At 36.2% G+C, this 21,333-nt stretch overlaps 1 protein-coding gene and 1 long non-coding RNA gene across 2 annotated transcripts; both read right to left on the reverse strand.

Annotated features, from left to right (window-relative positions):
* Positions 1 to 6,565: 6,565 nt before the first annotated feature.
* On the reverse strand, positions 6,566 to 10,513 carry LOC148959633 (uncharacterized). Its single transcript, XM_089110143.1, has 2 exons — positions 9,892 to 10,513; positions 6,566 to 7,563 (listed from the first exon to the last, which is right to left on the reverse strand). Exons 1-2 carry the CDS (start codon positions 10,511 to 10,513, stop codon positions 6,566 to 6,568), a joined length of 1,620 nt encoding a protein of 539 aa, XP_088966269.1.
* A 51-nt stretch (positions 10,514 to 10,564) lies between these two features.
* LOC148959634 (uncharacterized) lies at positions 10,565 to 18,174 on the reverse strand. The gene is made up of 5 exons (XR_016144068.1): positions 17,820 to 18,174; positions 17,448 to 17,484; positions 14,054 to 16,732; positions 13,722 to 13,846; positions 10,565 to 13,574 (listed from the first exon to the last, which is right to left on the reverse strand). It is a non-coding gene; the product is annotated as an uncharacterized LOC148959634 (long non-coding RNA).
* Between the last annotated feature and the right edge of the window lie 3,159 nt (positions 18,175 to 21,333).

Below are 21,333 nucleotides of genomic sequence, written 5' to 3' on the forward strand. Positions count from 1 at the left end.
AAGGTAGATGTAGACGTGGCATTTCTTTTGACAGGCTTTCCTTGCATCAGACAGATTTAACTCACACAGACCAATCGTCTTTTCTACCAATGGCAAATCTATTGGCAGCTGCAATCAAGTCAAGTTTACATGTGAGTAAAAGAGAAGCATCAAAAAGTGGCAATTCCCAAGCCAAAGTAGAATGTAGACTTTGAATGTTTTAAACCAACAGGCGGGGTAACCTTAGAAGACATGTGCACAGGAAACATGGCAAAGCAGCAGTCAGATCAGTTGAGAATGGTGCCTGCCTTTGCTTAGAGTGTGGACATTTTCTGATAAAAGATCTTTGTACACACTTAACAGAAAAAAATGGCTTCACTTTCAGAATAACAATAAAATAGTTTCAGTCATTCGAAGGTAAGAAAGTATTCACTTTTGTGTCCTTTTTCTGGTTGTCTATATTTGAATTCTACCTTTTCTGTTCAATCTTCATTGAGAATTTTCGTTGGGTACACATCTCGATTCCTAGGTCAGTGCTATACAAGAATGTCTATGCTTTTACCTTTAACCCATATCAACAGAGGATTTCTGATCGGTAATATTTCATTGTATAACAGCATTAATGTCTGTACTCGATTCTTTTAGCAAAACGGTACTGTAGAAGTGTCATATTTTGATATTTTTACCTAAGAATTCCATGAGTGGAAATCCAAAAAAGAAGAAGAGGAACAGATATAGCTCAGAGCATCCAGACGTGCAAAGAACAAGCTAGGCCAGACGGTCAAACACTTCCAGTGTAATCGTTCTGGAGTTTTCAAATCGCAAGTCGACAAGGAGAAGAGGTGCAGAAATTCAAAGGCAGAAGGTGAAGTGACCAATTTAATTGCTTTTGGAATCATCAGTTCTAATGATATTGTGACATGAATGATGTTCTAATGAGTTCATTAAATATGTCAATGTTCAGTAAAGCATACCCTTTACGACATAAAAGCAAAATTTGAAGCTGAGGTTCTCAAGATTCGTTTCTACTTTTAGGTTCTTATAGAATGGACAGAAACTGCACCTGTACGATGAGAGCAATAGAAGATCCATCAAAACACGCAATTGTTGAGTTCTGCTTATCTCACTTTGGTCATCAGAGATCTGTGCAGTGCCTTTGGCTGTCAAAGAAAAGAAAGAAAAAATCGCAGCAAAATTGAGGCAAGGAGTATCAAAAGAAAAAGTGTTGGATGGGAACCGAGAAAACATTGGTGCAGTTTTTTCTAGGGATGATTTAATCGATAAACAGGATTTGTCAAGCATTAGTTCTTCTCACGTTAACAATTTTTTTTTCGAATGGTATTTCCTAAGAGAATAAGAATGTGACTATTAAGTTTTACAATACAACAGTAAAAAATTTTTTATCTAATAAATACTGTAAAATTTGAAACGAAATTCCCAATGCAAAGATTGACCATCAACTACATGAAATTTATTGTAAGCAAAGTCTGTATATAAGTCATTAATTTTTAATGTAAGTTACAAATATTTGAAAGGAAAATACTTGTATATAGTTAGTATTATGAAGTAAGCCAATAATAACCTTTTTTTCATTTTTAAAAGATACTGTCACGGTTTCTGGCCGTTCTTCTTGACTTCCAACTTCCATGACTTGCAAATATCTTCTTTTTGAAATTTCGCTACAATGTATTACAAGGAGTCAAATTTTTCAACTATTTATACAACTTTGCACACAAAGAACTCAAATTTTCTAAAACATTTGGTGAAATTGCAAATACGCTTAATTTAAGGCATTTGAAAGTAGAACAGCATCCAAACGCATGACAAGTGTGTTAACTTGGATACAAGAATGGCATAACGCGACAGTGCTAGCTGAACCTTGTGTGAGTAACAGTTCTGTCAATGGTTTTAATGTTTGTAATGATAATTATTGTGTCGTGTCATTCTTAGCTATCTACAGTTGTGAATCAAAAGTTTTAATATTCATTCTATATTCTGTATTCAGTTTCACTGTCATATCTATGCCAAAATTCTTCAAAATTTAACTAGATTATGTCAGAAAAAAACCGTTGTCTGTGAAAATTTTATCTATTGTTCAAGGAATATCAAAGTAGTCCTCAATTTTAGGAGGATCTTAAACAAAATACTTCCATATAAGCAGCATCTTGCGTTTTTAAGCAGTGTGCATACTCTGTACATTTTGCCAAGAGAACTTAATTGTACTTTAAATTTCTTTTAAAGTCAATCAAACGAAAATAGTTTATGATGTCTCCAAAGAGCCATTCAACGCTAACTCTTACTGAGCTCATTCTCTTGTCTCACAGCTGCTGCTCTGTTGTTAGTTGTGCCCCAATAAATGGTGCTTGTAATTGGGGCCGCAGCGGATAGTTTTCTTTTTGTCCTTTTTGTAGTGTGGACCTTCGTTTTTCTTTGACTTGTTCTGGTAATAACTGTCACGAGAGCATTGTACCAGACAGTTTTGAAAATATGTGCTCTATTTCAGCAACTCTGGCTTCCGGCAGTATATGGGGCTCTTTATTGCATAATTTTTTCGATATTCTCCCAGAAGAGAAGAAACAATTCCTTCCAAACATTTAGTAATGGTGACAATTGAATTGTCGCCAGAGTATTAAATATAATTGGAGCAATTTTTTGGATTAAGGTCATTGCATTGATGTTGCTTCCAATTGCCATCAGTTGATAAACACAATGCATGCATAAGGAAATTGAAATCGTCGTTTGAGAGGAAGTAGGAGCAGACTGCCAGCGAATAATGTCATCAGGATATTGCTCATCACACCTCCAGAAAAATATAATATTTCTTCAATCTTAAAATTAACAATATTTCTAAGAATATAATAAAAAATGAGGGTCGAAATATTTGTTCAGAGAATCCTCTATCCAAAAACTTCTCAAATGAAAAGAGGAATTGGGATTTTCATCAAACCTTTATTGCAGCAGAGAAATCTTTCACTTTCCATAGGATATTCTGGAATGACTGGCAAGCTTCCCAAATGCAATCCATTTCTTATTCAATATGCTGGGACATTTAGCTCTCATACAATACCAACATTTATATATATAGACCAGGCGAGGAAGGGGGGTATCGCCACCTATCAAGGGAATTTGCAAGACCAACTTTATTTGGTCAATTTGGATACACTGATTACGAAAATCGATGTTATACGGAGAAATTCGGTACCAAGAAGCCTCTATTTCACGTTCAAACCTTGTTTTCGTCCAAATTTGAACGTTGAAAAAAAGTTTGTAAATGAATCGATTTTTATCAATTTCGATGTGCTGATTTCAAAAAGTTATTCTATAAATGAAAATTCAGTACCAGGAAGCCTCTATTTCATGTCCAAACCTCGTTTTCATCAAAATTTGAACGTTGAAAAAAAGTTTGTAAATTTTTTATTCTCATCAATTTCTAAATACTGATTTCGAAGGTTGATATCATACGGCGGAATTCTGAATGAGTAAAATCTGCTGCGCACATAGATTTGCTTTAAAAGCTTAAAAAAGATTATGTGAAAAGGCTATATAATACGGCTAATAAACATTTAAAGTTGTAAACAATCTTTTGGTAGTACCAAAGTTGAAAATGGCTTTGAAAAAAGCAAACATTTAGCAAACTAAAGCTTTTCATCTGACATAAATCTGACATCTGACATAAATCGTAAACTCTACGCTAGGATATATATATACCCAGTTGTTGATCGAAATAGGCCAATCAGAAACAGGAGCACATGACTGTATAGGTTGACCAATCAGTGCTGCTTGCTGATTGAGAATGTTACCAATGGAGTCTGAAGGTGAAAACGAACTCCTTTTTTCTACACAGAAGCGGTTTTTTGTGCTTATGTAGATAGATTCCAAAGCTGCTAGGTAGAACAACAATCGTGCTTTACCAATAATCCGAAACATGTCGCCATTATAGTTTTTGTTTCTGGGTTTTCTAGTATATGCTGCCTGATAGCAGAATCGCAGGTTTTAGTTGTAATTTTAGATTTGCAAGACCGAGATGGCTGTTCTCTTTGGGATAAATATTGAAAGACAATGAAAGCCTTTACATTGCATGTTAATCATTTTGTTTTTCTTTAATACCGTAGTTAGGAAAATCTTATTGTCATTCTATCAAGGTTTACCCAATTGAAATATTCATATTTATGCAATTTATATTTATGCACTGTTTTAAAAATGAAATATGAAAAACTGGTTCTGTGGTAGAAAGGTAAGAACATTTAGCTCAAGGTAAGAACACTTAACAGCATGGACTGTGACAGGCTGCAATAACATACAGGGTTTCCTGTCAGATTTTTAGGAGCATGAAAAGGCAGGTCTCTTATAGTGGCCTATAAAATGTGGAAAACATTCATGTTTTTGAGACAGTTGACATTTCTCTTTAGAAAAAAAGAGAGGGAGTGGAGCCTTTCAATGAGAAAGTTAGACAGAATAGGAGTATGGCAAATATTATTTCTGAAATTGAGCTTATCTTAGCAAACAAGAATGAGCATTCAGGAGAAAGGACAAATCTAGTGCCAGTTTGAGCAAGGGAAACTGCAGAGAGCTTTTGGAGCTTGAGTTAAGTTTTATCCTGTTTATGATTGACAGGAAAATTCATAAAATGTAAGTGCAGAAGGTGGGCCTTGTACTGGTGTTTTAGCAGATGACCAGAATGATCTAGTTAAATCAAGGTCAAATAAGAAAACTAAGATAGTGTTACTGAACCAACGTGATTTACTCATTCTTTGTTAGACCCTTGCTCATATCGTTATTAGATCTATTAGATCATATCCTTATACTTCTTAAATTTCCAAGTCTTTTCTCCTCTTCTTTGCAGTGGGTGTCATAGCCTTCTCTGCTCTTTTTATCCTATTAGCATCCATTGCGATTCCTCATCTTTCTAAAAATTTGCCAGGTTCAAGTCCCATGATTTGAAATATGATGTGTTTATACGATGCTCTCATCAAAAACTGCGATAATGCCAATGCAACTCCAGTTTCTATAGTCTTTTTCCCACACAAGTCTTTTTCCGCGATAGGCCGCCATCTTCAACTCTCACGAGGATAATGTTGTTGTTGCCTTTGACATCATCACGTTCAGAAGATCGCAGTGAGTCACTGAATGAACGCTGCTTACGCAGTCAATAGTATTTTTATCATTCAACCCCATTGTATTTATTGCTCAACCCACATAATATTCACAGATTTATGTAAAAGTATAGAGAACAGACATATTTTTCAACTGCAAGATTTCGTTTTTACCGCAAAATGGCTGAAAAATTCATTGACGAAGTCTTGTCATCAGAAGAGAGCACAGATGGAAACTGTGAATCGGAGGATAATGCGGTTCCTGAAATAAATCGTTTAAAGCCTTTTGATATGGAACCTAGGCGGAAACTTGAAGACTGGGAACTGGACGATTTGGATGGAGAATCAGATGATTCTACTGAGAGTGAATCTGATAGAGAGAGAATCGGAAATGCCAACTGGTGCGTTTGTGGGGGTAAATGTAAGGCAATGGAAACATACGCCGAAAGTCTTTGCTGCCAAGAAACTAACGATATTCCAGAAAATTACTTCCAAGGTAAACGTTTTTGCTTTTAATTGAAAAAACGCCGTATAACATTGTGAACTATACACATTTGTAGTAAAATATTTGAGTTTGCAGTAAAAATACAAAAAATAGTAACTTATTATATATAAGTGCAACAAAGTATTTTCTTAAGAATACTAGCAAGATCTAAAGAATTAAAGAAAATAATAAACTTATTTCGATGCTCGCAGAGGCTTTTTGCAAGACAATAGAGCTTTTTCAAAATCTTTTAATGGGTGCTAAATGTTCCTTTGAGCCCCTCACTATCCATCCTGTGTCGGAGCCCATAATAATAGAGAAAAATAAAATTACTTAGTCAGTCACTATTACAATTGCTTATTACACTGTGTTCATTTTCTTAAGGCCAAAGTTGCATATCTTTGTCTGCAGATTTCAAGATTGTTTGTTTGACCAGAGCTGTACTCGAAAATGCCCTGTCTGCTATGAACAACTTGAGAGGAGACAAGCTTGTTATAAATAACAGGTAACTAAAAATGCAGCCTTTTGGGACAATATTTATTGTAAAGGGAATGATATACCTCGATTTGCCCCGTGTGACTAAATTCGGTTAAATACCTTAAATCTCTTAACAGGAATTTGTCCTTAATGACCGATTCGAGAGCGACATAAGCAGGCGAACCTTCTATTAACCAAATTTTTTCCAATCTGTCTCTTTTGGATAGCTTTGCATGTGCACACCGTTTATAAATGGTTGCATCTTCCCATCTGTGTATGTTCCTTATATGGTATAAGATACTTAACCATTTTTCGCGAAGAATATAAGGATCTTTGTTGCATGTCGTACAAGACCACCAAAAGTGATTTATAATTGATTTCATCCAACCATTCAAATCTGAAGCGCCTTTCTTTTTTGCTAGCAAAACTAATTTCTTTTTAATATTTTTACTTACGTGCCAAATATCAAACTGATGATTAATGTTACTCTTTTCGTTTTTCATGTATGCCTTGATTTGCTGATGACGATCAGTCATGCCACACTCATCCCTTGATTCTCTAGCGATTGAAGGCAATATTTCAAACCCTGCTTTTCCATTGCGTTAGAACTCGAGACAGTTCCTACATGGACAACGGAAAAGTCTAAAATTTTCATGGTGTTTGTGTCCATCACAGTATATGTACCATACTTTGCAGAAAAACCTGGCAAATCACATCTACCGTCCCCTGCTAAGGCTACAGGACCATCCACTAAGGAAATAAGCTGTTTTCTAGCGTTTTCGTAAAAGTCATTGACAGTTGGGAAAAGTATTTGTTTTTGTATAGCGTGATAGCTTGTTCGACCTAAAAACGATATGTTGCATAGTGACATCATCTCTTGGATTCTTGTGAAAGTACTGCCGGTATAAAGTATGGAAGCTGACAATTCAAGATTCCCCAGAGACATCCCACGTATTCTCGGAGTGGAGTACCATGATGTTTTGTGGCTATTGCTGCAAATTCGTTCAACTTTTACCATGACCCCACTGCGTATAATTTTCCGTAAAGTCGTAGTCGTAAAGCAAGTTGAGCAAATTTGCAGCAATGGAAGCAAGCATGACCAAAACACAACAAATTTTGTGTCGTGGCTCGGTTGCTCGTTGCCTAGCTCCTCGTCATCAGTTTCGTCACTAGCCTCCGTAGATGATGCATTTTCGTCGCTGTGGAAAGAAAAATCGGCATCTTTGAAGGAATTGGTCTCACCCTCTGACTCACTGCAGGATGGGACATAAGCGGTAGAATCATCAAATCCTGCCATTTCTTCTGTGTTTACTGCCACATCTCTCATTTCGGGGCCAGTTGAACTTTGACGGTCACAACACTGGGTTCCCACGCTTACCATTGTGGTGAAGGTACCAACTTTCTTGTGTACCATATTTACTGTACAACCGATGCTTTTTTCCAGAAATTTTTTAGGCTCCGTTTGAATGGAGACGCTTTTGGCAATCGTTTCATCAAGGTCATTGGGGGACGTTGAAGCACATCCAGAAGCTGAAAAATTACATGAAAACTATTGTCAAGTATGTAGACCCGGGATGCCGTCCTAAGAACTAAAGAAGAAGGGCTGTGCAATAGGAAACTTCAAGAGACCACACACAATATACTTGCATTTCTGTTAAAGACTCTTCGTTATGTATATTCAAAACATTCAAACTATTAAGCGACACTGTAAAACAAACATGAACTGATTTGTTGAGAGGGACCTGAGACCCCAAAATTTTTCTGAATTTAATTCTATTAATTAAAAGGGGGCTGAGCCCCCGAGCCCCCCCAGCCCCCCGAGATAGCCCAACTATATCGTGACGGTATATAGAAACAGTCTGTTATTCAACCCCCCACAACACTGGATGTTTTATGAAAGTCTTAATACGAATAAAACAATACAAACTCTGCGTTTTTCTTCCCTTGCAGCCCGCTCTATGGAATTTTTCCTTTTTTGTGTCGATTCCCTAAATACAAAGATTGTAGGGATTGCATCTGCCTTTAGTTTTTTTGCACCTGGCTTGTTTTCCATCAGTTCTTTCTGGAAAGTAATTTTTCATAAAACAAAATATTATTCAATTCGAATTTAAAGAAAAATTTGAATTTAAGCAATTCAAAATTCATCTTCTTCTCCTTCTATTAAGCGCAGCCCTATCACGTGCTTGTATTTCATTTATTTCACTGCATGAGATATTTCAGATTTTAATCCCTCATGCCCAAAATTGGATACACCTCTTGCAATTTGTGTTCGGCTTACCAAACAGACAAGGCGTTCACGACGCCCATGCAGCAGGCAGAGCAAAAAGGAAATTCATCATGACTCAATATCAATAGAAGAATTACTCATAATAGTCGTCATCGCTAACACGAAGTTGGCAGTGGTTATGGCAAAACATGTTATATGTGCTGTTTTTGTTTGTATTAGATATGTTTTCTGTCACTCCTGTAAATGCTTTACCCCTTTTATTTTGTAATACAATATTTTCAGCCCTAGAGAAAAATCTCGCGCATTCAAGTAAGCTTTCTGGAATAAAACTAACTGAGAAAATAGATTAGAATTAGTGGTTTTATTTTTGCTCGTTTGAGGCATTGATAAGCCGTTTTCATCTTATTTTTATCTAACAAATCGTTTATTTCATACTCAATGATACAGCTACTTTGAGGTACCCAAATTATTTTTGCAGAATTTCTGACGAAACTTCTGACGATTACTAAAACCCGTAGAAAATAGCATTAGCGTATTAATTAAAAATTTAGTTACCTTAAAATCTCTTTCATAGCAAGTTAATTGACTTCGGCAAAGTAACTTTGGCAAAGTGTTCCGAGCAAATATAAAAACTCTTGTCTTTCGGTAATTCACCGGCACGACGTATGTTCTTTAGCCACATTTTTCTGAGTTGCTTGTTGCGACCTTCCCCTGGTATCTGATGAAACGTCAATTCTTTATTATGACTCGAGCGATTTGTGCACCCAAATGCACCACAGTTCGGCATTTTGAACGAAAAATCTTTAAATACTGTCCGATTTCGAGAAAAGTTGTTTCTCAATCCGAAACCTTCCGAATCAATTAACTTTCACCATAGCTTACACTTGAGTCACTCTCATCTTCTGAACGTGATGACGTCAAAGGCAACAACAACATTATCCTCGTGAGAGTTGAAGATGGCGGCCTATCGCGAGGCGATTTTGGGAGACAGTTTTCGTGGAATAACAGAGTAAAATGAGAGGTAAGAGCAAAAACAATTCACAACAAAGCCTTCTGTTATATTTACAGCAATATAGCCAAATTTCATTTTAGACCGAACTTCCCCTTTAATGCTTCATTATCAATATAAATACTTTCCAGATTATCCCCTTCCTTTTGGCTTGCCATTTCTTACCTATGAAAATACACTAGATATTTTGCTGTAGTGCTTTTAATCTCTCTTCTTGAGCAAAAGTGGTAACTTCGCAAATACTTTTCGAAAAAAATTTTTTAACTCGAAACTGAGGCTGACATAAGCCTATCTTGATTGGTTAACATTAACAAAAGAGAACATGAGAACAATAGCTTGCCGAGGTTCTACTTAGATACTGGCATAGTTACCGGCAAGGTATGCGTTTCCATATGAAATTTCATGGTAGCGGCTGCCGGTGCCATGCCGTAAGGATCGGAATAAGTTGAAATAATTCAACTTTTCAAGGTCGTTCCGGCACCTCAATTACCATGGCTGAGACTGCCGGCGGCACTTAGAAAAAACGTTTCCATATAAATTGGGGTGGCTGAGGCTGCCGTTGCCGATGGTTCAGGCAATTTGAAAAGTGGTTTCCATATAAATTGAAATGGCTGAGGCATACCGTTACCGACAGTACAGGCAAGTGGTACCGGCACCTTACAGCACCTTACGGCTATATGGAAACCAGGCTTTACAGTGGCATTCCAGGAAGCCATTGCTAAAGCAGCATTGTAATGACGAATGTTTTCCAAAAAATGGCTTGATTGTGGTGTTTCTGCACTGAATAAGTCAATAATATTTGCTGAAGGTAGTGTAATTGGTGGTAGAGTGATTTTGCCTTGAAAGCAACACTTGGTGAATACATTATGTGCATTCCGCTCACCAATGAAAAATTTGCCATGACAATGTTGACATGAATTTTCCATCATGCCAAGGTAATGTGGTTGTGGTAGGTTGAAAAACAGCTGTGGATGCTGATCAGCATTCAGTTGCTCAGCAGGTTGGTTAGGTTGAAACTGTTGTGGGGGCTGTTGGTCAAGATTATTTTCATCATTGCCCTGTTGATCTGGAAGCTCATTTTGTGCAATTTGAAGTTCCATTGCAGCTAATTCATTTACTGCATCAGCAACTTGTTGCTCCTCTGCATTTGGTGGTCTGTTGTTGTTACGACGGTTCTGATTATATTGTCTTTGCCTTTCTCTTGCTCTTCGCCGATCAAAGTTTTGCCGCCAGCGACGTGGCATACTTTAAAGCTGGGGATTACAAAATTACCCAATTCAACCAAAAGGGTATGAGAATCCTGAAAAAATTTGAAACTGAAGATGAAGGGGTAAGGTTCCATTTATGACCTCAAAGAAAGAAAACAATCAATTGGAAAGCAATGTTGCACAGACTTGCCTAAAATTAATAAAAAACTTTAAGGGTATTGTTTGTAAATTTTCATATTGCGATTAATGAATATATATTGTAGGTTACCCAGGGCCCTGTTTGTCTAATAATCAAGTTAGTGGCCTCACCTAAAAGTTAGCAAATGACCTTTTTGCAGATGGTCAATGACTGTGAGGTAGGCCAATGTAACAAAAAAAAGTTTAAGTGCCACACATAGATTCACTTACCCGTAATCGAAAATTTCAAGACATGAAAAGCCGGAAAACAGGAAAAATGCATATAGGATTGAAAGCTATATTTAAATTTTTTTCCGCAAGAATTTTCGTAAGTTTATTGTACCTTAGAAGCAACGTAAATAATGTAAAATTTGTGATTTAACGAAAAGAAACAAAAAATAAGGTAGAAAATCACATACTTCCCTGCTTTAAAGTAGGGTCAATAATAGAAAATTGAATATTTGGACTTATTCCTTATATTCCTAAATGGAAGAAAGCGTCTCCTGTAACTTGTTGTTTCGTTTCAACTGTAAGCCGAACGCAGACAATTTGTTCTAAACCGCCATTATGGATACCTTTTCCGCCGCCTCCCTAAATGATATACTCAGAAGTTCTTCATACATGATAAAAACGAACGTGTGTTGTCAGATCAAATTTGTGAAAAAAATCCAAAAATTTCATCTTTTTTTAAAGGTGCAAAGAAAAGGCAGCAATTTTCAACATTTCGTCTAAGTTTTAGCCTCTTAATCAATAAATTACACATCCGAAACCCAGAAATATTTATTGTTCTTGGGTGCTCATGCACCAAAAAATTATAAAAAGGCTTTGTTTCCAATGAAGAATTTATTTTGTTTGTATCGTTCCAAAACAATGGTACTACCATATACAGTAGTTCTGTTGTGTTCTTCCTATGCACTGCACATATTACAGTAATTACTATCAGGCAAGGAGGACATTTGGCATGGTAAAATAAGCCTCGTTCCTGCTTTCCTGTCCTATCCTTTTTGGCAAATAGATCGTTGTTTGAATAGATATCGTTAACTGATACAGGTCTTCTCACTTTGCCCTTATTTGCTTAAAGGTTTACGATAACGAATGTACAAATAAAGGGTTTTCGAAAATAAATTGAAATATGATAAAACCTGTACTGGATTTAGAACTGTTCCTGTCAAAACTGTGTGAAAAATTGTATGGATTTTGTAGGAATTTTGTATGGATTGATTCGGTTTAAATAAGTGGTATTGATCTCTGACAGGTATCTAGATGTTGAGAACAGAGACAGAAAACGATGAAACAAAATAGAGGTGTATATTTCTACATAATCTAAACGTGAAATGCGGATCTACAACTAATTAATGTTTTTAACTTGCAATAAAAAGTCTGAATCGTCCATGTCTTTTGAAATATTTTGTTCGTAAAGCAAATCATCGAAGTTTTTTTCTAATGACCTCAAGGCGGCTGCAAGCACTTTGCAATTTGGCTCTGCATATTCTTATAGCCCTTTGTTGGTCGTCCCCCTTTTCGCTTTCAGAAAGAGACGTTTTGCATACATCAAGCAAAGATGCCAGCTCCTTCAATTTAGTTTCAATATTACATTGAGCCATTTCGTATGCTATATGAAGGGAGAAATTTTGGGTAAAAGAAAGGTCAAACTGTATGAAACCAAGAGAAATATAGTGCATAGTGATTACTTCGATGGCATTGGATGGTATATATTGCAGTTAATAATTTTCACAGATTTTATAACCAGTTTTGGAAAAAGGGTTTTTTTTAATACAACATGATGGGTGGAGAGAACCGATGAAACAGGTAAATATTTGCCCCTGAAATGCGTTATAAATGTTATAGGCTACTGTGATACAGTTAAATTTTTTGAATTGGTTCGTTTCATAAACTTCTACGAATACAACGAATGCAACGATTAAAGATAGAATCAATGAGTAGAAGTCGTGGTCATTTAAAATTATCACTTAATAGCACAAGGTCAAAACTGGAATTAAAGAATTAACTACAGATAGCATTTTTAATGGAAAGACGTTGTATCTACAATTATATAGAAGATTTCCAATGGCATAGGCTGGAGTTTCTCTAGGGGGTGCGAAACTGAATGGTTTTATGTCAAAGGTGATTTGCACTGTATTAAGATGAAAGTAAGGCATTCTTATAAATGCTTTTGCTGAACTTCACTGTTGAGTCAATGATTCTTAGTAGGGGAGGGGTGGTTTCGCACCTACGCAGTCTTTCGTTACGCCATTGATAAATACATAGAGGAAACGCAAGAAAATTATGAAGTTTATATGAAATTGCATCAATAAAGAAAATAAAACCTTAAAAACGATCATATGCAATATCAACGGTAAAATCTTGATGAAAGGGATGTTTTAATTTTGCATAACATTTGTAAAATATTGGACATAGCAACATTCGCTGCCTCAGGTTACTATATATGACATAATTTTGATGACTTTGGATACGAAATTTGAATATAAGATGGAGTTGCAAATCATTGAATTAAAGGTACTTACAACTTTGAATGCGTTGAAGTCTAAGTGCAAATGGTTGTCATTCAACAGCCAAGTTTTATGAGGCGAAATGGTCATGTGATCATTGAAAGACGCTAGCCCATATTTAGACTATGTGATTATGGAAGGACACTTGCCTTTATTTGGATGTCAATTACATACAGGGAGAATTATTGGGAAACGATGATTAATTGACAAAATTAACTAATCAGCCAATCTACTAATTAAAATTATACGTTCAATTTAAAAAGCGTTAAGATTATGAAACTTAACACGAAGATTGAAATTAAAAGGTAGTTATGAAAATGAAAAAATTGAAAGTTACTGTTTCTCTAACTTTACCGCCCCTTTTGTTCCTTGGTTTCCTGTAGAGATGCAGGAATACCTCATCCCCTGCCCTGCAAAAAAAATTGTTTAAGGAAACCTGTCTTGAAATATAAATGATGTAACTTTTAATTGAACATTTGTTAAAAATAGAGAAAATAAAGTCAAAGAAACAGCTAAAGAATAAATGTAATAAGACGAAAAGATCCGAGGGAAGGTACCTTAATTCTCTTACGGGACGCCAATGATGATCAAGGAAACCGAATTTTGTTTTTTTGCTCAGGGCAAATGCCCTGGCAGCTTCAATTTTCAGGCGTCGTATGCTGCCATCATTGTAGGGTAGATTCTGTTAAAAAAATTATTAAAAAAATTGTGAACATGGAAAGGGTTACAAGAATTCAATTTTGGTAACGTTTAGAGAATCCTTTTGCCTAGTGTCATAGATAGAAGTAGCAATGAGTCGTATAAGAAAACAAAATAGAGGTGTTGTTCTTTGCAAAGCGAATAGGTTCGAATTCCTGAAGATAGTATTCGAGATAGGAAGAGTACTTACTTTCACCTCTCCTCTGAAATGCAGGATGACTGTTTTTTCTTCGTTGCTCATTTTTATTTCGTTTTTAGTTCGTTGGTTTAGGGAAGGGAAGAGTATTTCTTAAATAGAGGTAGAGGACAATAGGCACCCATATACAAAAAAGGGTTGAAAAGAATATAAAAAAAATTTCGTAGTGATTCGGAGTGATTTTTGTTTGTTTTCAGTTCATGGGAAAATACTTCTGGTAGTCATATGATTGTAGTAAAGTTGTGAGCATTTCCTTTTAAAAAGCAATGGAGATGCCAAAACCATCTATTCTTCAAATTAGATTGATCAGCCTTTGTATTTTTAGTAAATACTTGTAATTGTTGGATATTGTGCCTTTCATGTTAAGATTGCCCCACATTATTAACCTGTTTACTCTCCTGACTTGACAAATCAAATCAAAATTGGTTCTTTCTAAAAATCAGAAAAGTTCCTATAAATAATGCCCTCCTACACGCTTACAATTTCATAAGGGATCTGCACCTAATGTAATATCATACAGCAAGCACGCAAGCGTACTTTCAATGTGGCGTCAGCCAAACATGATTAATCCAATTAATAGTCACGCCTCCTGTGAGTAGCATTTACTATTGACAGAGGAAAAAGTATTTACTTGCAGCAAAAATCCTATTAAGATATGAGCTATTTTCGTGTGGGACGGGAATGTTCTATTACCTTGATTGTAATTCAGTAAATCCTTCTAGAAAATTAAACCCTGGCTTAATTACTTGTTGACTCTTGATACTTGAGAAATTCATTATCATTATTACCATTAGCAATATCATAGCTCTCATCGCAATCATGCAAGATAAAGCATGTCTGTGCTTCATGAAAAAAAGTAAAGTTAATCTATATAAAGAACGTGTCATTCACACACAGTTACACTGACTATAATATGCATTAACAAAATGGCTAATATAGGTTTTGTTGCCACTGCTTATTTTTAATCAAACTCAGATTTAAAACGTTTTAGCTGTACAAAGTCGGTAATACAAACAGCATATCTGAAACTGTCATCTTGAACAAGTAGAGAAAACGAAAATGACATGTTTTATGAATTAGCTTTAGATGTTGCATCCTTGCATCAAATTTTTATAATCAAAGAGCGAAATTTGCGGGCACTTTCGAGAGGGGGTTTTCCTTAAATATCAAATTCACGAAATATGTTTCTCTTTCCTGATAGCACTTGCCGTGAGAGAGGGCTGTTCACTATTTCAAAAAACAAAGTTAAAAGTTTACCCCCAGTTAATGGAGTCAGGTATAATTCATATTGTGTATTACTACTACCTTCGGTTACAATGTTTGGAAGCCGAAAGAAACTCGGGATCCATGATAAGAATAAAAACAGCATGGCGGGCTGTACCCCCCTTTCTTGACATGAAAGACAGTTTAAAATTGCTGGCACTTAACACATCAAGCAAATATAAAAAGTTCACCCCAATTTAAAGCGGCAAGTATAAATTATGGTGCGCATCGCTACCCTTCTTCAAATGTGTTTGCAAGAAAAAACCTGAGATGGAGTCGCCACAAGAAGATGGTTTCAAAATCCCAGCATTTAGTTCAACGTGCCAAGATTCAAACTTTTTGGCACGTCAGCCTGCCAAGTTATATTTTTTTTAAATTTATTGTTGCTAGCTTCAACAAAGGTGCTTGCAAGTCCAGAGAAACTCAAGATGGGACTTCTTAGTAAAATAGCAAGGTGGATTTTCTCCTCATTGTCTCTGGAAGACAGTGTACCTAGTAATTAATTTGATATCTCGCAATATCAACTGATTAACTATCTTTAATTTTTCTTTAGGCTGGTAATTTGCAGATATAGTCCCCTTTATCGAGATGCATTCTTTGTACAAGATTGATGCATAATTTTTTTTGTCTGATTTTTCACAAACTTCAACATGCTTTTACAACAACTCTTAGAAAAAGATTATCAGATCTTACTTTTGTCCCATGTTTATATCTTGTCAAATAAACCCAGGAATGTGAAACTACTTTATAACAAACAAAAAGCACACTAAAGGAAATCTATAGCCAACATGCTTTTTCGTAAATGCATTTAGTTTAACTTCGAGGACAGTGTATATCCTGTAAAAGGCCTTCTTCACAAAAATTTGTCAGTGGAAAAATCGCAAACACTTAAGGCGGCGAGGGAGAGTTGCAGAAAGAGGAAAAACAGGGGGCTTACTTATTAAAAAAAAAATTGTGAGTTCTTTAACCATACACTTTTAGCCCTCGTTGACTTATGGGAATCTTCTTTATATTTTCTAGGGCCTTACTTAGAGCTCTCGTGTTTAATCTAACAATAAATTTCTGTTAGCCCTCGTTGGTCCATGATGCTCGTTGTGAAAATATCAAAAAAATAAACTATTCGTGATGATGAGTCTTTAAAACAATGCAGCAACAAAGAACGCAAGAAATTGAGCGATAGAAAACAGCCAAAATTTAGAGAATCAGAAAGAAATCTTACTCCAACAACAAATTAACAAAATACAATTTACAGACAACAGCTATCTATATAACTTAAGTCCTCTTCTCCATAGTCATGGTTTTTTCTTGTTTCTTTGTTTGATTTAACGACAGCATCAATGCCATGAATTTCGTTTCGAAGGTCCGAGAATCACGTCTGCGACATAACTATTTCTTGAAACGATCTTTGATCTAGATGAAGAACAAACAAAATAATGAAAATGTTATTCCATGGTTAATGAAAGCACGTTTTAAAGAAATCGATATACAGCCAATCCATATTCTTTTAAGCACAAAACTATGCAAGAGGTAAAAAATTCAGAGAAACGCGTTCGTGGCGGGTCTAGCGACTCCTTTCAGCAACCGGTTTTTAGTGTAATTTCACCCAAATAAGCATAAAGTCATTTGAAATGGTTTCTAGAATGATAAATTTTCAATTCCCAAAATGATGCAGGCACAATCTACCGTAGCGATCCAGCTTTCTTTCAGTACAAAACTATGAAAAGAGGTGGAAATTCGCCGTTTGCGGCGGGGGCTAGCAGTAAGCGACCGGTTTTTAGTGTAATTTCATCAAATTATGCATAAAATCATTTGAATTTGTTCTTGTTAAGCGAGCAATACAGCAAATCCATTTTCCTTGAAGGACAAAACTGCGAAGAGGTAAAACATTAAGAGAAACACGTTCGTGGCGGGTCTAGGGACCCCTTTGGCAACCGGTTTTTAGTGTAATTTCACCCAAATAAGCAAAAAGTCATTTGAAATGGTTTCTAGAATGATTTATTGATAATTCCGAAAAAATGCTCTCAAAAAACTAGAAATAATTTTCACTCGAGAGGCAGGCAAATCCCATCTCAGTCTCAGCGGGAAAATCGCACAAAAAGTGAAATTTTAATCGAAAAATACTCACTTGTGGTACCAAAAAGTCAAAGAATCCGATCGTTTATCTACAAAAAAAGAAGGTGGTTAGGAAAAGTTGCTGCAAAGGATTCTCGATAGGCATAAAAGGTTGGGGGCTGGCGGGATTACATAATTCACATTACAACGGGTTTCCTATGAAAATCAATCTTCTTGCATCAAGTATAAATACCACAATTCTTCATACTTTGATTGCAATAAAGCAGATCCAGTTTCCTTTTAGCACAAAACCACGCGAAGAGGTAAAAATTTTTCGTTCGCGCTGGGGGTCTAGCAGCCGCTTTTTAGTGCAATTTCATCCAAATAAATAGAAAATCATGTCAAATAATAAATTTCGAAAACATGTAAGAACAACAACGCTTACTTGTATTCGCATGCCATTGATTCTGATGCCAGTGAAGAAGGGGAACAGCCAGCAGCCATCGCAAAACCCAAAAAGCAGGCAGCAGCGTGCGTACCGTACGTAGCTACTAAAACGAAGAAAAGGAAGATCGTCAAAACCACGAATTATATGGCTATTGCAAACAAAATAATAACAAACGGGGTTTCAATCTATCGATCGATCGATCGATAAAAAGGAAAGAAAAATAGCTAGCAAGAATGTTTATAATAAAAAGCTAGCGAGACTCACCTGTAGCTGTAGCACTGTAGTACTGTAGCACAGAACAGGACCGTCGACAACCGCTTCGAGTTCAAAAAGGAATGCCAAACAGCAGTGCACGTAGATTTATCATCCAATTCCAAATCAATCAAATCACCGTTGTGTTAAAAACGAAACGGATTTGAAAAGCCTCCGTTCAAATTGAAGGGTTGCTGGAGGAAGAAGTTTTGAAATCTTTTGTAGAGAGCAAGAGAAATGAGAGAGAAAGGACCTTTAGAAAGGCGGGACAAAGACCTCGGAGAGCACTAATCGAGATCGAGAGAATTGGAGCGATTTTGGAACGAACCCGGGAGAAAACGTACAAATATCTATAAAAAAGGGAGGAAAAACGAAAGAAAGAAACCCCACGAGCAAAAGTTTGAGGATGAAGTGGAAAAAAGAATTTGGAAAATCAGCCGAGCGGTTTTGGCTGGTAAGCGTCTCCAAGATCAGGCGGTGTCGTTTGAACCGCTATGCGATTTTGACCCATGGATCCGCTGGAGCATTGTGTTTGGCTTTTGTTGTTTGAGGAGAATAGAGGAAATTAGTATTAGTATTAGTAGAAACAGAATGATAACAAATTGCACACCAGTGAATAGATGTTTGAATTTCTATTGTAAAATCTCGCATTATTATATATTTTGAAAAGGAAATACAAATATATTGTCCAATCAGCATTGGGAATCGAAAAATACGTACCTTCGATGTCATCCAATCGAAATCATCAACAGAAATGACGACATTCGACATGTGAACATATTTACAAATTGTTTCCTATCACCGACACCACACCTTAACATTAGACATCACAGGGTCACGCCAAGATGTAAGTACTTTGTTTCAGAAACTGCATATGATTTTATAGTTTTTTTTCTAAATTAGCAGCAAATGTTTTGGTAAATTTTAAATCTTAATCCAATAGCAAATTGAACAATATAAGATTTGTCCAAGATAAAGAAAGTGATCAATAAACCAGTTTTCCTGTATTTGACATTTTCTTTTGTTCTATATTTGTCTGCCAAGTGTCTTAATGAACATTTTGCCAGACAAACTTCTGAAAATCCTGGATGTTGAATGATGCATTGAGGGACTTCATCAACATCATCAAACACCCTTTCATCACTCAAACACGTGGCAACAGCTTCTAGCTTTCTGCAGCACTGGCACTCCTTTGCAGTTGAAAGCTTTTCTATATGGCAGTGGCCACATGTACACCTAGATGTTCAAAAAGGTATCAATTTGGTATAAGATGAAAAACAAAATCAAAAAAGCAGATAGATAAAAATAGAGAATAACAGGCTATTTCGTGTGAAACATTGCAAGATGGTTATCTCTTAACATAAAGGAAAAAACATACTTTTATTTATTTTCAATTAAAAAAATTCAAGCGAAATTGTATATGGTTCGTGTTAATGCCATGTGGAATGAATCAACACATCCCAGTGATAAAAACAATCCTCGAGGGTAGAAAATTTGAAGCCACTAATAACGAACTTTGCCCTCTGTGCCCTTAAACAGTTGGAATTGATGATATAGTCTATTTAATATCAAATTTATTTGTGTATTGATAACTTAAAGATATAATTATAAATGCGTCACCTAACAACAATAATCAACCTCACGGTTGCAACGTTGGCAAGTGAGGCCTAATTAGCCAAAGGTTTACAGATTATAATATGCTACTCACCATGACTGAATTGTTAAATAACAGCTAAGTCGCATCAAAAGAATTTCGTTTCTCTGTCTCTCCTCTTCTCTCCTGTTATAATACTGTGGCACCCAGTTCGCGTCCACCATAGGATCTCCGGTATAAGTCCTATTGATATCATCATCGTTGCTATGTGCCCTTCCTTCCCTTACAACAAATTCAGGTTCCTCATCTTCTTCCTCAAAGTTACTTTAACTCATGTTTTCAGAACGGCTTGGTCGGTCTCAGAGTCGGAACTCATGTTTAAAGACAACAGTGTGTAAACGTCTACCTGTTGATCTTTAGCCCAGTTGAGCTGAATTCACACTAGAGTCGTTTTTTTGCCACTGCCCATATAAGGTTAGCGTTTTTAGAGGCATTGCGTGCGCATCACGTTTGTTTTAGCAATGCTTCATAATGCGGCAAAGTTGGATAAATCCCACTTTGCCGCGACACGCCGCGTCAGAACAATAGTGCAAGCCTTGCAGACAAGTTCAAATTTTGATAATGGCAGCAGCTATCTTCGACAAGGAACGTTTAATCGAAGCAGTGAGAAGATACCCTTGTTTGTACGATACGACGAAAAAGGAGTATAAAGATGAGTCAATTAGGGAGAACGCTTGGCGAAATGTTTGCAATGAAGTACTTGAGAAGACGTACCAAAACGAAAAAGAACTCATTGAAGGTATGTGTCCTAAATCTTTTGCATTCCTGTTATGAAATATCATGCATGTTCTTGATTTATCAAAGAAGGAGTGTCGATTCTACAATTAAAGCAGAATGGGAACAGGTAATTTTTTTTAATGTAGGATAACTTGGCACCTTTCAATAATGCCTGATTCTTTCATTGAATTTTTCGTATCATAAGGGGGACACAAAAATAGTCCTGAATTGTAAGCATGACTTTACATGACAAGCGTGATATTTTGAATGAAAAACGTCGGATAAGATCGAAGTTTAAACTCTTTTGATAAGAGTACTTTATAAGAACACGAGCCACCAAATGTTTTCATCAGTTGTATATTGTTCATGTGTAGATTTCTTGATGAACAAATTAAGAACAACCCAGCCTATGAAAAGTTTTTATGCTACAATATTTAACTCGAGTCTATTTGCTCTTTCATGTAGATACAAATGCCCTTAAAAAAGTTTTCAAAAACCTGAGAGTCTGGAAGTGCTGGAGGTGTACCATTGGAGCCTTCGTGGCCGTACTTTAGACTGCTTGAATTTTTGGCTCCCTTTCTGAAGCACAGACAGACGCGGGGAAATCTACAGATGGTCAGCGATGATACTGTACAAGCCTCTGCAGAAAGCAGTTATTCTAATGCTTTGGAGGACGATGAGACGGAGCAGCAGCTGAGCACTCTTTCGTCCGATACGTTCCTTATTTTGGAACAGACGCAATCATCAAAGCCAAATTCTCCTGTTCCTGCTGCACTGAATGACTCAGTCGTTCCCAAAAAAGGCAGTACAAGTGATTTTATAAACACTGCCAGTAAAAAAGGAGAAGCAGACAAAGACAATTTGTTCGGTCAAAGCATCGGAAAAGAG

This window comes from Rhopilema esculentum, chromosome 9, assembly GCF_057945365.1.
Source record: "Rhopilema esculentum isolate cy_ngs chromosome 9, ASM5794536v1, whole genome shotgun sequence".
NCBI lineage: Eukaryota > Metazoa > Cnidaria > Scyphozoa > Rhizostomeae > Rhizostomatidae > Rhopilema > Rhopilema esculentum.